This window comes from Pseudorasbora parva, chromosome 1 (genome assembly GCF_024679245.1).
Source record: "Pseudorasbora parva isolate DD20220531a chromosome 1, ASM2467924v1, whole genome shotgun sequence".
Taxonomy (NCBI): domain Eukaryota; kingdom Metazoa; phylum Chordata; class Actinopteri; order Cypriniformes; family Gobionidae; genus Pseudorasbora; species Pseudorasbora parva.
The window spans coordinates 50616838-50633444 of NC_090172.1; the positions used below are offsets into that span (position 1 = coordinate 50616838).

A 16607-nucleotide genomic window follows, 5' to 3' on the forward strand; every position below is an offset into this window, starting at 1 on the left:
CAACTCTGTCCGGGCTTGAGGTACATTCAATAAAATCTTTTTCTGGGACCGTAAACCATAAGTACTCAGTGTAAAAGATAAAAAATTGATATGTAGCATGGGAGCCTGCCTCTGACACCCTTATATATACAAATATAAAGGTGAGTAAGCTGGTAAACACAATTTTACATTAAGTGTTAATTATTACATTTGATTAATTCATTTATTATTAGATAAAGATTATTTTTGGTTTCAGTTTAGCTAAATGAAAACATCAATTCTGGTTTCAGCGTTTTGGTAAAAATATTTTTTAGGTGCATCACTAATTCCAAACAGGCACTCTTCTTCTGATGAATTTCTGTAATTAGCACCAGTCAGGCACATCCATGTGACCTGCCTCGAGACGTTTGGTCCTCTATGGCATCAGGTCTGAAATCAATACCATTTATTCTCCTTCTGTTTAACACCTTTTGAAATATTTGCCTGTTCAGCTGGTGTTGGCAGAATGGGCTTGATTTATGCCCACACTGGTCCTGTGAACTTGTAGATGTGCATTTAAAGCAGGTTGTATAGTTTGCCCTAAGGTACTACTTTGGATCTTTTTTGTTTTGTTTTTGTCTTTTAGGGTGGGCTTATATAAGGACATGGTCCAGGGATGGGAGCATAGTCAGCAAATATTCTTTAAAAATAGAAACATTTAACCTGTCAATGCACTGTTACAAAACATAACCTGACCTGTTGTCAACTGCCTTCTGAAACTGCTTTCCACATCACTTTTGACTTTCATTATCTAATTGTTGCATTATTTTGTCCTCTCGGGCAGTCCCACTGAACTTTCAAATTGGTCGAGAAGCAGCCTTTTTCCTCCAATTGAAAAAGTGATTGAGTATGAATATATAATATCCACACAAAACAATGATCGGCAATTGGTTTGAAAGCATAGTAGCTTTTTTTAGGGCAAATCAACATATTATATAATAATCATTATGGACATAATTCCTTATAGCTATAACCACAAATTTAGCAGAAATAGGGACAGATTTAATGCAAAGTAGTAGCTCCTTTGTATCCCATTTTGCTAACCTAACAATACAATACTCTGATAGCTTAAAGGTCCACTGAAATCAAAATGTAAGTTTTTTAGCTTTTAGTATGACTGTGTTCGCCTTAAAGTTATGAATAAGCTGGTATGTTCCACAACTATGACAAAATTTGCATTTAGGAGATATAAGCATTCAAAACTTACAGTCTCTCATTTCCGTTAAAACGAATCTCAGATTTTGGTGACATCATCGCAGACTTCACTTTCTCGTCAAATCTTCTGTCCAATCAAAATGCTCTCTAGAATCTAAAGCCCGCCCCCTACACTGCTGAAGCGGCAGCTGAAATCGCTCAGTTGTTAACACACATCTACTAATTTCTACATGGTGAAAAGAACATGGCGCACTATATATGTGATAGGAAACGATTCAGTGTAAATATGCTTTCATTTGAGGCGAATAAAGTCAGTTTTCAAGTTAGTTTCACACACTGCAGCAGTGCACACACCCCAACGGCTCTGGTCTAAATTTAGACTACAGACACGAGAGCGCAGCGCGGATCATATGCGCGAGTCCGTGCAGACAACAAACATATCGACCCATTTGAATTCTGCACAGAATGCTGCATTCCAAAGCGATATGGAGTAGATTATGATGGTAAACAGTGTTTAACTGGCTTTACAAAACTGGAACGTCCGCTGTTGCGCGGTATATTATCGAAACGCTATTGGCTGTTTCAAAAAAGGGGAGGAGCTGCTAACAGCTGGAGCCGTTTCAGGGGAAATTACGTCAACACATTAAATAATACGGCGCGTTTCAAGGCACTTCAGTGGGCCTTTAAATAGTGAATAAAGCTGTTATTTTTCTAATGAAAATAATCTCCTTTTTATACTTTACTATATTTCATGAGTGATATTTATAATCAGTATTTCTCGCTTCATAATGAAGACAGTGTTATTTTGCTACTGATGTTTGATGCCTTTGCGTCAGTAGCATTTAAATGCTGCCTTAAGGTAGCTCACTAGGTTTTGGATCCAGAATTAGATTGAGGGAACTCTGTCTCTGTGAGAAAATACCATTGAACTTAACTTCATTCGTCAGTACGGTGGTAGTAGCAATGTGGCATATAGAGTCATGATGTAGCATGAATACTGATACATTTCTGGGTGTTTTTAGCTAGTTTTATCTGTTTTTTCAGCATTGGTGTAACTGAAATGGTAGCTGGAATTGTCTACTTTGAATTTTGGGTAGCTTATAGCTAGGCAAACAGCGGTTTCATAGTAGCTTCCGCAACACTGCTAATGAATGCTAATGAAATCGAGTCTGTTACAAAATGGACATTCCCCTCTTCATGGTCAATAAACTTTCTCATCATTTCATAATTTTCCTTGCCAGTAATTCTCTTCACACAATAAAAAACAAGAGAGTCTTTGCACATCATAATGGTTGAGCTCTCATTAGTTTGTTTTGTGTGTGGAGGTAGTGTTCATATCCCGTTCTCTATTTCCGTGCTGCTAAACACAGAGAAGACAAATGTCACCCACGAGAGAACCTGTTTTTCAACAACTTTAGGTTGCATGTATTATGAAAAGTTATGTTTGGGAGAGCAGTATGCTGAAATTAACTGCTGTAGCTAAAGGATTTTGATACCTCTTTTTTATGCATGAGGATTTATGTCAGCATTTTCTGCAGTTTACAATGCCTTTGAGGAGAGTAAAGGGGGTCGCACACCGGACGCGGAGCTCGGCGGCGCTCGGCGGCGCGCCATGTCTTTAAAATTCGAACACATTGTTTTCAATGAGTGTACGCACACCGGTGGCGGCATTCGGCGCCTGTCCGCGGCGACTCAGGAAGTTGTTCTAAATCCTGCCGCGCCACAGAGCGCCATTTCAAGGCTTTATATTAAAAGTATATTATCGTTAAGGTATACTGATTTCAACCTTTGCTACAAGACACATTTGTTTTACATTCTGAGTTCAACAGCTTGAATAAAGTCTAAACATATTTTGGGGAAATGTATAATAAACTTAGCCTTTTAAAATGTGCGCGTCCGGTGTGTGATACCTGAGACGCTGCGTGGCGCGCCGCCGAGCGCCGCCGAGCTCCGCGTCCGGTGTGCGACCCCCTTAAGATTTTTTTTTAAAGAAATGGATGATTTCATTCAGCAAGGCTGCATAAAATGTATCAAAAGGTACAGTAAAGACATTTATTATGTTAAATCATAATGTATTCTATTTGAAATTAATGCTGTTCTTTTGATATTTTAAAGAATCCTGAATTTGTTTTTTGTCATGGTTTCTACAAAAATATTTATTAATCAGTAAAACTCTGCATATTAGAATGATTTCTAAAGGATTATGTGACACTGAAGACTGGAGTAATGATGCTGATAATACAGCTTTACCACCACAGAAGTAAAGGAATTCTATATAATATATTAAAATACATGACGGTAGTTGTGTAAAATGTGGTAAGATGTAAATTGTTTCAATCAAGTCAAACAAAAAGCCAAACATTATTTTGTTAAAAACAGTGTTTTATTTCATTTATTTTTGTTATCAATCAAAATGTTGAGATTTTGAGGTGTACTGCAATCCACATAAGTTGTCTCTGCTTAGTTTGTTTGCCTGTAAACTTCTGTGTGTGTGTGTGTGTGTGTGTGTGTGTGTGTGTGTGTGTGTGTGTGTGCGTGTGTGTGTGTGTGTGTGTGTGTGTGTGTGTGTGTGTGTGTGTGTGTGTGTGTGTGTGTGTGTGTGTGTGTGTGTGTGTGTGTGTGTGTGTGTGTGTGTGGTACTTTTGGGACAGTGTGAATATATGGGAGACATTCATCAAACATGGCATCAGCTATCCCAGAATCCCCAGTCCATGACACGTGGAAGAATGCTAGAATGAGTCACCCTGGGGGTGAGAAAGGCAGAGCCTCCTTAAAAATTAAATTGGATGGGAAAATGATCAGGTTTATAAAAATAAAACAAAAAAAAGCCAAATATTGCGAAATATGACATTAAATTGTGTTCATTTTTTTTTTTTTTTTTTTTTTGAAAGGAATACCAGCAGATGAAGGCCTCTTTCAAGGTTTTGTGATCTCATTGAGATTTTATAGCATGATGTGATTGTGAAGCGAATAACACCAAAATTGAGATTGAAAAATGACAGGAGACAGTGCTTCCACTGTGATTGGCTGATACCAGATTGACATTTATAAACACTCAGCAGCAAGAAGAAAAATTCAACAATAGGGTAAGAAAAACAAGCTTAATAGATACATTCTCTGAAAACAAGCCTTAATATCTAGTAAATGTAAATTCATCTTGCTTTGTGGACATTTAGATATTTTTACTGGAAAACAAGACTAATAAAAATGAGAGAGTGTTTTTGCAGTACGCAGGCCAAGAAATCCCAGCATGAAAGATATTAAAAAAGGGGGCTGAAATAAACAAAGTTTTCTCACATTAGGTGTCATTTTCTCCGTATTGACTTTGAGATTATGGGCGAATAATAAGAGCAGCAGGTACCAGTGAGATGAATATTCATGCGCAGCGGTGCCAAGGTGAGACGGCAGCTTCTGAGCTCCAGACTGGCAAACTGCCTGCAGATAGACAGTAATGCCGTGGGTGAGAGAGGGCGAGGAGAGAGAAATAAGGTGGAAAGAGACCGATAAACACTTGCCCCTCAGACAGACAGTGTGGTAGGTAAACAGATAAGACATAAACAGTAAGTATAGAGCCAAATGCTTGGTGTTACAGACCGACACATAGAGTGTTTAAAGGAATTGTTTAAGAAAATGACAATTCAGGCATTATTTTCTTCCCCTCATGATATTCCAAACCTGCATGCTGCTATTGTTCTGTCTTCTCTGCACAATGAACCTTCATAATGACCATGTCTGTCAAGCTCCAAAAACACCATAAAAGTAGTTCATATAATTTGTGCTCTATATTTTAGTCTTCAGACATCTAATTTAGGTTATTTATGGAAAATCCCCTGTGCGGCAGCTCTCAAATCTCAGTCCTCATTCTATATGTTTGAACATATGAAAGAAGAACCAATGACATTTGCCTTAAATGATGACAGTCTCTATGCAATTGCAATTGATATTATTCAATTGCAATTGAATGTCTGCCAAAGGCAAGATTATCATTGAATGACAAGCCTAATTAAAAAGTATCTTCTGCTCTCCAAGGCTGAACTTACTCTAATAACATACTGTTCTATAATATTTTGAAATATTACTCCAGTCTTCAGTGTCATGATCCTTCAGAAATCATTCTAACATGCTAATTTGCTGCTTAAGAAAAATTCTAAATTAGATTTTTTTATCAGAAGTTGTGCTGCTGAATATTTTTTGTGGAAACCGTGATGCATTTAAGCATTCTTTGATAAATAGAAAGTCCAAATGCAAACATTTATTTGAAGAATAAAATATATATATGTGTGTGTGTATATATATATATATATATATATATATATATATATATATATATATATATATATATATATATATATATATAAGAATAAAATATATATATATATATATATATATATATATATATATATATATATATATATATATATATATATATATATATATATATATATATATATATATATATATATATTTTATTCTTCAAATAAATGTTTGCTTTTGGACTTTCTATTTATCAAAGAATGCTTAAATGCACATGCATACATGCATACATACATACATACATACATACATACATGTATGTGCTGGTCATATAATTAGAATATCATCAAAACGTTGATTTACTTCAATAATTCCATTCAAAAAGAAAAAGTTGTATATTATATTCATTCATTACACACAGACTGATTATTTCAAACGTTTATTTCTTTTAATTTTAATGAGTATAACAGACAACTAAGGATAATCCCAAATTTAGTATCTCAGAAAATGTGAATATTGTGAAAAGGTTCAATATTGAAGACACCTGGTGCCATACTATAATCAGCTAATTAACTCAAAACACCTGCATAGGCCTTTAAATGGTCTCTCAGTCTATCTCTGTAAGGCTACACAATCATAGGGACTTGACAGTTGTCCAAAAGACAACCATTGACCTTCCACAAGGAGGGCAAGACACAAAAGGTCATTGCAAAAGAGGCTGGCTGTTCACAGAGCTCTGTGTCCAAGCACATTCATAGAGAGGCGAAGGAAATGAAAAGATGTGGTAGAAAAAAGTGTAACCACACCCGGGAGAGGATTGTGAAACAAAACCCATTTAAAAATGAATGGACTGCTGCTGGAGTCATTGCTTTAAGAACCAGTACACACAGACGCATGAAAGACATGGGTTTTAGCTGCTGCATTCCTTGTGTCAAGCCACTCTTGACCAACAGACAGCATCAGAAACCGGTCACCTGGTCTAAAGACAAAAAGGACTGCTGAGTGGTCCAAAGTTATGTTGTCTGATGAAAGTCAATTTTGCATTTCCTTTGGAAATCAAGGTCCCAGAGTCTGGAGGAAGAGAGGGGAGACACACAATCCACATTGCTTGAGGTCCAGTGTAAAGTTTCTACAGTCAGTAATGGTTTGGGGTGCCATGTTATTTGCTGGTGTTGGTCAATTGTGTTTTCTGAGGTCCAAGATCAATGCAGCTCTATACAAGGAAGTTTTAGAGCCCTTCATGCTTCCTGCTGCTGACCAACTTTATGGAGATGCAGATTTGATTTTCCAACAGGACTTGGTAGCTGCACAAAGTGCCAAAGCAACCAGTACCTGGTTTAAGGACCATGGTATCCCTGTTTTTAATTGGCCAGCAAACTCGCCTGACCTTAACCCCATAGAAATTGTGAAGAGGAAAGCTGATGATACACAGGGCAACTGTTTGAGCAATTTTGCCGGGCAATGTTGCTGAAAGATGTTGCTTGGGCACTTTCCCATTGATAATTGGCAAAAAAATTCTATCTGGATATCCAAAGATAAATTTGTTGCCCATTCCCAATGGGAAAAAGCCCACAGCAACATCTTTCAGAAACTTTGCCCTGCGACATTGCTGAAAAAGTTGCTCTGTGTATCATCAGCTGAAGATGCGATATGCCAGACCCAACAAAGCAGAAGAACTGAAGGCCACTATCACTGCAACCTGGGCTCTCATAACACGAGCAGTGCTACAGACTGATCGACTCCATACCACGTCACATTGTTGCAGTAATTCAGGCAAAATGAGCCCCAACTAAGTATTGAGTGCTTTTCATGTTCATACTTTTCATTTGGCCAAGATTTCTAAAAAACTTTCTTTGTATTGGTCATTTTCTAATTTTCTGAGATACTGAATTTGGGATTTTCCTTATTTGTCAGTTATAATCATCAACACACAAAAACATTTGAAATATATCTTTCAATAGTCTTTGTGTGAATTAATATAATATAAAGTTTCACTTTTTGAATGGAATGAGTGAAATGAATCAACTTTTTGATGATATTCTAATTATATCACCAGCACCTGTACATACATACACACAATGCGGAAAATATGTTTTTATTGCTTGGACTTCGTGACCAGTCATGTTTGTTTTCTAAGCAGGGTTGCTCAAAGGGACAGTGATGAATCATTAGGGTTCATCTGGGGTTGAATCTACAGTCTTTGTGTTTACAGCTTTAACTGTAATGCCACACCATCGCAAGACCTGGATATTTATTTAGAGACATCTCCATTTATAGGACGTTGAGCAAAAACATGACCGACAAATAGACAGATCATTTGTAACTCTGAAACAAAAGTTTAGATATTTTCTTACAGGCGCCAGACAGACACACAGATCGCGCCACTGTCAAAGCTTCTGGACGAGTGTGCTGGATGAATGGATAGCATTCAGGGGTGCTGCACTGCCAACCTTTTTTTTGTTTGAGAGAATATTTGATACTGTAATATGATGATGATGAAGTGCTGATATATTATTGCAGAATTATGTGCTTTTGCTGAGCAAAGGAGTGTACAACCTTGAAAGAGAAATGCACATAAAAATAAACTGGGCTGACATGAAACCATAAATACAGTTTTGTATGGAAACCCAGCTCCAAAATTAAAATGTTGTTTGTCAGAGTTATTTTTCTTTCTTCAGCCAGACAGAAACTTATCCAAATGCCGTTTTTAGCAAAGATTCAAGTTCATTTTGTTGAAGCTCAAACAAAGGGAAGGTGCTGTCATGTATCACTGTTATATTATAGCATTATTAATGATCAATTATTATTTTTTATTAATAATTAATAATAATAATGATCATCCCAATAAAACCAATGACCAATGTTTTGGATGTGTGTGCTAGTGTCAACACTAAGCTTAACCATCAAGACTTAAAGCATCTAGAAAGAGCATGCTATTATCTCATCATCACCAGTCATGCTTTAAATGTGAACATCATGGTTGTTAGTGATGGCTCAGAATAAATAGACAGGCTGTGTAGAAATTAGATTACATTAGTTTCCTTTTTTGAAGCAAATTTATTTGAAGCTACTTTTAGCAGAGCAATTTAGAGATTTAGAATGCATCCTTCACATCTCCGAAGAGTCTTTACTTTTATCAGATTTATAAAAGACAGATACGCTGTACTGATTCTTTCTGAAAACAGCATGCAATGGGTGGAGCTAAAGAGTCAAAAGCATGCACACACACACACACACACACACACACACACACACACACACATTATGGCACTAACCCCTGATAACTTTCGATTCCCTAAACCCGTGTATTGTTTACATTATATCCACTTAAGCGCAGATTTCCAACAAAACAGACATTCGATGCAGTATTACTCACCGCCTGCGGTTTCGACTCATGATCGACAACACACAAACACACTTGCAGAACTCTGTTCCTGCTCTGGTGAGACAAACTGCATCCACTTTTTCCTTAACGCGGTGCCGATGGTTTCTGTAACCCGAGCGAAGCCGTATGATGGCCATATTTTTGCTCTCGCTCTGGTTGATGTGCACACGCGTTCAAGTGTCTATACAAGGAATTCCGCCCTTTATGATTTCATACAGGGCCATACTTGAAAAAAACGTTCAGAAACTTGTTCAAATCCTGAAGGATTTGGCACAGAAATACATCCTCATAAGTCTAACAAATGTCTTTACATTTTGGTCAAGTTTAGCATCAGAACCCAACTCTTTAACAGTGTAAATAAGTCAGAATGCACGAAATAGTATTAGATAACCTTCCCTTTAACTTTATGAGCTGGCATTTTAAGGCTTTGAAGATACATTTTTTGACTCAAAAGGTAGGCAGTGTGATTCTGCTGAGACACCATTGCATGTGTAGTTTGTGGAGAGTGCAACCCCATAATGCATTGTGACAGGAAACGTAGATTGTAAATATAAAGTTAAAAATCCTGTAAAGCATTAATAAAATAGTTCTGTCTAATTTAAAATGGTCTATTTTACTCAATAGCATCAATTGCTATTGAGTAAATCTTAGCATCCATATATTACCAGTACATTTCTCAATGTTTGGTGGGCATGACCCTATAAAACTTAAATTTGGCTTCCTTAAGACCAACTAGTCAGTCAACCCAGACAACCCATCAACTAGATGAAAAACTGAAATTTTGAGCTTCTGGAAATAATCAATCAGTGCATGTTGTTCTCTTGTCTGTCTTTTTTCCTGTGTCTGTTGGTCTGCTTGTCTCCATTTATATATGTCTCTCTCAGCATGCACGGTCCAGTTTCATGCCGCTTTCCTCCCTTGTTGCCATGACAACCACGATCCATCCCATAGGTCCACTCACTCACACACGCATCCACCGAGACTCTTCCCATTCAAAAACGTGTGGCAGTCACCCAAGCACAGGCGGCAAGTTACCGGCGCATGATTTCCCATGCCGAGATGAAAGTACTGTGGTGTCCTTGTAATCGTTTTTCATATTTAGAGACATAGTGAGTTAATTGCAGAGGGAGGCAGGGGAGAGTTTTGAGTTCCTGTGGAAACTTGGATGCTTGGATGTTTTTGCCCTTTTTAAATTTTTGTTTCAGTTTTTCCCCTCCGTTCTTTCTTTCCTCAAGAAGTTCAAGTGTAGTTCAGTGTTTTGGGTTTAATCCATCTCATTCCACTGTTGGTCCAGGTGGCCTAGTGTGCTCTCAGAATGTGTGCATGCATTTCAAACCACTAATATCTGGTCCGTGTGTGTTTTCATGGGCAATTTCCAACCACCTCTTGATATAATAGTTTTTTCTTCTTCTTCAGGGTAATGTGATTTCCTTTAGATAGGAAAGCACTGCTTTTCATTTACAGGTATATTTGAAGCTCCACGACACAACATATTGATAGTGAAACGGAACAAAGATATCTTATAATACGAGATTTGCTTTTCAGAAGGGAATTTCCATTGAGCTCAAAAGCAGCCAGAGAATTAGAAACACACAAGCTCCAAAACCTAGTGACTGCCCACATAGGCAGGATTCTAAGGCATCAAAGGTTTTTTTTTATTTTATTTTTTATGCAAAAGTTAGGCAGTGTGATTATCCTTTGCATGTGACAAACTCTCGGTTTTTCAGTCCATGCTGATTGTAAATATATTATCCAGTAAAATATTAATAAAAACAGTAAATTTTAATTTCAAATGTATTATTTTCCCAAGTGCCTAAAACTTTTGTGTTGCCAATTAAACCACCAAACCACACAATGTTCTATTCTATATAATACTCTATAAAAATCATATTAAAGCTGCTGTCCGTAACTTTTTTTGTGTTTAAGATTTACAAAAATGATATAATGAGAATGTACAACATGAATCCATTTTCCAATCCGTGTTTTTGTCTTACCCTGAATCATTATGGTACAATTATAATAAGTATTTATATTGGGACTATTTCAGTCCAGACTGGTAGGTACAGCTGCGGAGGAGCACAGTCCCTGCGTGATCTGCCATAGACATAAACAGAGAGAAGTAGCTCCAGCTGCAATGTTCTTCCGCAAGACGCATGCAGTTCTGTTTATTAACCACTAGAGTGCAAAAAGTTACGCAGCTTTAACAATAGTATAGTCCATACTGGAGTACTACATATACATGTTACTGTCTACATTGGCAGTTGTTTTCTAACTTAATGGACCCACATAAGTAACCAACTTGGTGTGCTTGTAGACATAGACAGCAATTTTTTTGTGTCACACAAAGGACACTGTGTGATTGGTTTCAAAAACATTTGCTTTTAGTATGTAGTCATGTGAAAAAGAATGTACACCCTTTTGAAAGGTCTTAACATTAAGTAAATACATGACTTTTTACACTGTGTTATTATTTATGTAACAAAAATAAAGCTGGAATGGAGAAGCCATGTGTGACAAACTATGATTGTAGACCCTATGATTTAATAGCTTGTAGAACAATTTAGCAGCAATAACTTAAAGTAATCATTTTCTATATGACTTTATCAGTTTCTCTCATCGTTGTGGTGGAAGTTTTGCCCACTGTTCTTTACAACGTTACTTCAGTTCATGTTCAGTTCAAAAGAGGTTTGTGGGCATCTGTTTATGCACAGCTCTCTTAAGGTCCCGCCACAGCATTTCACTTGGGTTGAGGTCTGAATTTCGATTGGGCCAGTGCAACACCTTGATTCTCTTCTTTTTCACCCAACCTGGTGTAGATTTGCTGGTGTTCTTGGGATCATTGTCCTGTTGCATGATCAAATTTCGGCTAAGCTTTAGCTGTCAGACACATGCCCTCACTTTTGACTCTATCTTTGATATGCAGAGGAGTTCATTCTCGACTCAATGACTGCAAGGTGCCCAGGTCCTGTGGCTGCAAAACAAGCCAAAATCATCATCCCTCCACCACCGTGCTTGACAGTTGGCATGAGGTGTTTGTCTGGTTTAGCGGTCCAACTTCCTGACTGGCAACCCAAAGGTTTTAGAACTCCAGAAGTAGTTACATGAGCTGTAAGGCACTAAATCACTGCAGTAAAATGTTCTATGCATCACTTTTTGATAAGAAAGCATGTGCTAAATTCATAATAACATTGTGTAATTTACTACACTATGTCACCAAGGCAGATTTTTGGATTTGATGATCCAAATCATCTTAGGCAATGTAAAAAGAATATGGATTGGAGTGTTATGTATATGATTGATCTGTTTTTACTGGAACCGAATATTAATTTGAGGTCGTTTATCGGACTAGTATATCTACATGCTCAGTTAATGATGCATTTAATCAAACTGGAGTATGATAAATAGCAGGTGTTGATGTTAAAGTTTTATGCTAATTGTGTTTTATTCCAGGCAGCTTCAGCAGCAACAGCAGGCCGAGCTGGAGGTTCACCAGAGAGATGGACTGACTGCTTATGACCTGTCGCAGGTGCACATACACGCTTTTCTCTTAGTTTGTCGTTTAGTCACCTAACCCTTACAGGTGCATTACTCTTTTTAGCTTGTGGAGTATGTATAATTTATCCTCCTTCGTTTTATATGCAAGTCCCTCCATCAGTGTCACAGCTGAACCTCTTTTAGATTTATGCTTCAAATTTAATATTAGACAGTGAAGCTCCCAGAGGAAAATTTTATTCTATAGAAGTGCTCTTTAATAGCTCAAGAGACTTAATGGAGTTAACCAACATGTTACATAAACTCAGATCTTTCCCCAAAAATCCCTTAGACGATTGTGTAAACTTTATTTTTAGAGTTTAGAGCTAAAAAAAAATGAATGTGGATATTATTTTTATACAAAGTGAAAAGTCACTTAGTAAACCTATTGTACATTGTTGTTTTTAACCTTTGTGCATTCTTATCTACATTTATATATTTTTCAGCGGTGCTTTTTATTTTATTTTTTTATCGTTTTGCCTTTGTGTTAATGCCAACTACATACATTTTGGCACAAGTGTGTATTTTCATTGGAATTTGACTATTTCACCCTCATTTCCTTTAATACATCTATTTTACACAAAAGGTACACAAAATATAAATATAAATGTTTAATCCCAGGGCCATTTAACTATAAAAGGATGCAGTTTTTGCATTTTAAGTGTGCAAAAACACAATGCCAAAGAGGAAAGACATCAGCAATTTTAAACCTTTTTACTTCAACAAAATCAACCAAGGGTCTTTGTGAAAAATGAAAAATGTATGTGTGTGTATATATATATATATATATATATATATATATATATATATATATATATATATATATATATATATATATATATATATATATATCACTGAAATCACTGTTGTGTGCTTTATTCTTCACAACACGTGTTACATGAGCGTGATATGCATGCTAGAATTGCTTAAGATCAATATATGTTACTGTGGGTAATGACTGATAAATGCAATAGAGAATCTGCATAATTTTAGTCATTTTAGGCTTGGACCGTTAACTCCCTCTCTGTGGATCTGTGCTATAAAAATAGGACATAGTTATGAGGTGAAGTCACACATATAACACATTACATATAATCACCCGTTGTATGGAATATGCCCTCTGTCTTCATCTTTAACAACTTTTACAACATAATTCACATTTGCTTTGAGTCATAAGGGATAATGTTGTTATGCTATACCATATGCTGTTTATGTTAAAAGGGTCATTTGAGTCAGTCTTAATAAAGCAGTGAGATTATTTGTTGAAAATAGATAACTCCTCACACATGGGATCTTGGGTAGCACTCACCAGCGTTTACAATCCATATGGATGTTTAACACCTGTCTGCAGTTTAGAAGGGGACTTTTTTTGGTCATCATTATTGATTCCTACGTTTGCAGTTTAATATTTCAGTGAAGGTTTGTGATCCTTGTGGCATTCACTTAATCTCTTTTTTAGCATTTATTAGCATTAAAGTTAAACAATCAATCTCATACTGACCCTCTCACATTGACACCCACAGGTGCCGGTTGCCAGCGTGCCATCCGGCGTTCACGAGGCAGGGAAGACCATCGACAAAACTGATTCACTGTTCTCCCAGGAGAGAGACCCTCGCTTCAGCGACATGTACACAGGGATCTCTGGATGTATGTTTTATATTACATTTGACTAGCACTGCATCACACACTGATTTTAATCTAAACATGCACTATACTATAAAAAAAAATGCACATGTACTATAATTTTGCTCAGTGTAATTATAAAGCCTGCGGCCCTGCGCATGTCTGCCAGCTCGAGTTTGTACACCATCTTAATGCATGGTATGATATGTATACAATGTATGATTGCTACATTTGGTAGTTATTACAAAGAAATTAAGTCTAAGCTAAAACACGTCAAATTCAGCTTCTAATGATTTCTAGCTGGTCGAAGTTGATTGTTTAGGGTCAATAAACAGTCCAAGCTGGTTTAGCTGGGTAATTCTGTTATGGTCAGTTATTTTTTCTTCTATAGTTGTCTCTATAGTTAGTAAAATAATAATAATACAAAAAATTACTACTAATAATACTGTATTTAATGCTGTACTGTATTTAATATTATTTATTCAATGTAAAAAAAATCCGATTTGGTTTAGCTGGGTAAATGTGAAGAGGTTACTTGTCTTTCCTCTGTAGTCTCTCTCTCTATTTGGATGTTCTTTTTTCTCAGCGTCTTTGTAGCCGATAAAGATGATGTTGTTGTGTAACTGTGTCCCCTCTCTTAAATGTCAATAACTGTGAGCTTGATAAGGATATTTGTTTATTGGGTTTGTTTGTGTTTAGCTGATAAAAAAATGATGGTTCCCTCCTCCACTGCTGGTGGGCAGCAGTTATACTCTCAAGGCAGCCCGTTCCAGCCCGGACACTCTGGCAAGAGCTTCGGGTATGGATGAACACATTTCACTACTTTAAATACAATGCAATACTCTGCTCACTATATTCTTTTATGCAGAATACAACTCCTGAATGCACAGTTTTATAGTTATTACTAATACATTATTGTTTAAAATGTAGGGTTGTTTTTTTTGTTTTTGTTTTTTTGTTGTTGTTTTTTGTTTAAACTTTTATTCATCAGAAAATATCTGGAAATTTAAATTTCCACAAATATATTAAGCAGAACAACCGTTTTCTTATCTGGCTATTACCAGACAAAGCTCAATCTTTTAAGATGTAACATTGGTCTGAGGAGTCTGCTCTGTATTATTCAAATGACTCCGTACACAATTGGATAGTCCTTCAACCAATCAGACAACAAGAGACATAAGCAACAGACATTGATCCATCTTTCTCTATCCATCATTGTGTTAAACCTGCAAAGAGCGCGCCAGGTGGATAAGTCTGTGATTGGTTCCTGCAAAAGTGTGAAAGAAGCAGGATAAATGTATATACAGGTTTCCAGCCTGAGCTGCTGGCCGTAATCAAATCGCCGGCATCAGGCTGGGTTTACCAGTCTAACCGTTTTCAACAGTAGCTATGTTTCCATCCACCTATTTTTAGCTTTTTGGGGGGGATGTTGTATAAAAAATGCTGAATGGAAAGGCCAGGATGTGTATAAATTCTAAATATATGCATTAAAACAATGTGTGCTCAATTGACATCGATACATTTTTTTATCTGATAAGAAGACACACATAGATGGAAACACATTTCCTGAATAAATCCCTCAATGCACAACAAAAAAAATCTCACGTTACTTTGGCTCAACATCTGGATAGCTGGACTAACGAGCAAAACTATTTCATTGCACAGCAAAACAAATGTTTTGATAATTCTGAAATGCCTGAGCCAAAGTATGTCATTTGATGTTGAAAAGAAGAGCAACAGTAGCTTCCCTGATTGTAGCAAATTCCATTTTTATTACAGATATTTTGAGCCAATTTCACAGGAAGTGAAAATTTTGTTCTCTTTTTTTTAAATGCTGCTTTTTCCACAAATATTTTGTGCGATATTCAAATTTTTTATTCATTTGGAGCAAATGTGATGATAACAGTTGTTTCTTGAGCAGCAAATTAGCATTAGAATAATTTCTGAAGGATCATGTGACACAGGACTAATGATGCTGAAAGTTCAGGTTTGCCTCACAGGAATAAATTACATTTTAAAATATATTCAAATAGAAAACAGTCATTTAACACTGTAATAATATTTAATAATATTACTGTTTTTACTGTATTTTTGATCAAATAAATGCATCCTTGATGAGTAGAGACTTTTGAAAGAGACTTCTTTCAAATATATTTTATAAAAATCTTGTAAATGCTAGTGTATGTTGTCATGTTCCTGAAACAAACAAAAAAGTGAAGATATTGGAATATATCAGTATGTATTGTTAATTATGTCTGTCTACAAAATATTTGGATTCAGTGGTAGGTAAATTGAGAAAATTTATTACTCATAAATATTCTTGCTGACCATAACAATATTTGTGTCATTATTGCATTAGATTAAATATGTTGTTGTGTTTTAAAGAAGTTACAGTATTTAATGGAGAATATGTGATTTCTTTTCCCTGTCACTGGCAGGACCCAAATTGTCATGATTTATGATGTGCCTAAAATTATTTATTTGCTGTGAATGTCCCTTTTTATGATCATAAAGCTTTGTTACAGGGCCTGATGTAAAAGGGGTCTTCAGTGTTTTTGTATAGTTTAATGCTTCATTGTTGCAAAAATCTGTGCCTTGTGTGAAAAGGCCTTTCAGACGTCAGATGGTCATAATGTGATGC

General features: G+C 36.3%; 1 protein-coding gene across 4 annotated transcripts in view; it reads left to right on the plus strand.

Moving 5' to 3' along the window:
- arnt2 (aryl-hydrocarbon receptor nuclear translocator 2) overlaps window positions 1-16607 on the plus strand; it is a 92402-nt gene that overhangs the window by 62434 nt on the left and 13361 nt on the right. For all 4 annotated transcript variants that reach the window (XM_067444967.1, XM_067444958.1, XM_067444982.1 and 1 more), the window contains 3 exons: window positions 12263-12338; window positions 13867-13990; window positions 14666-14765. In XM_067444967.1, coding sequence (XP_067301068.1) covers window positions 12263-12338; window positions 13867-13990; window positions 14666-14765 — 300 coding nt within the window. The remainder of the gene's footprint in view (window positions 1-12262; window positions 12339-13866; window positions 13991-14665; window positions 14766-16607) is intronic.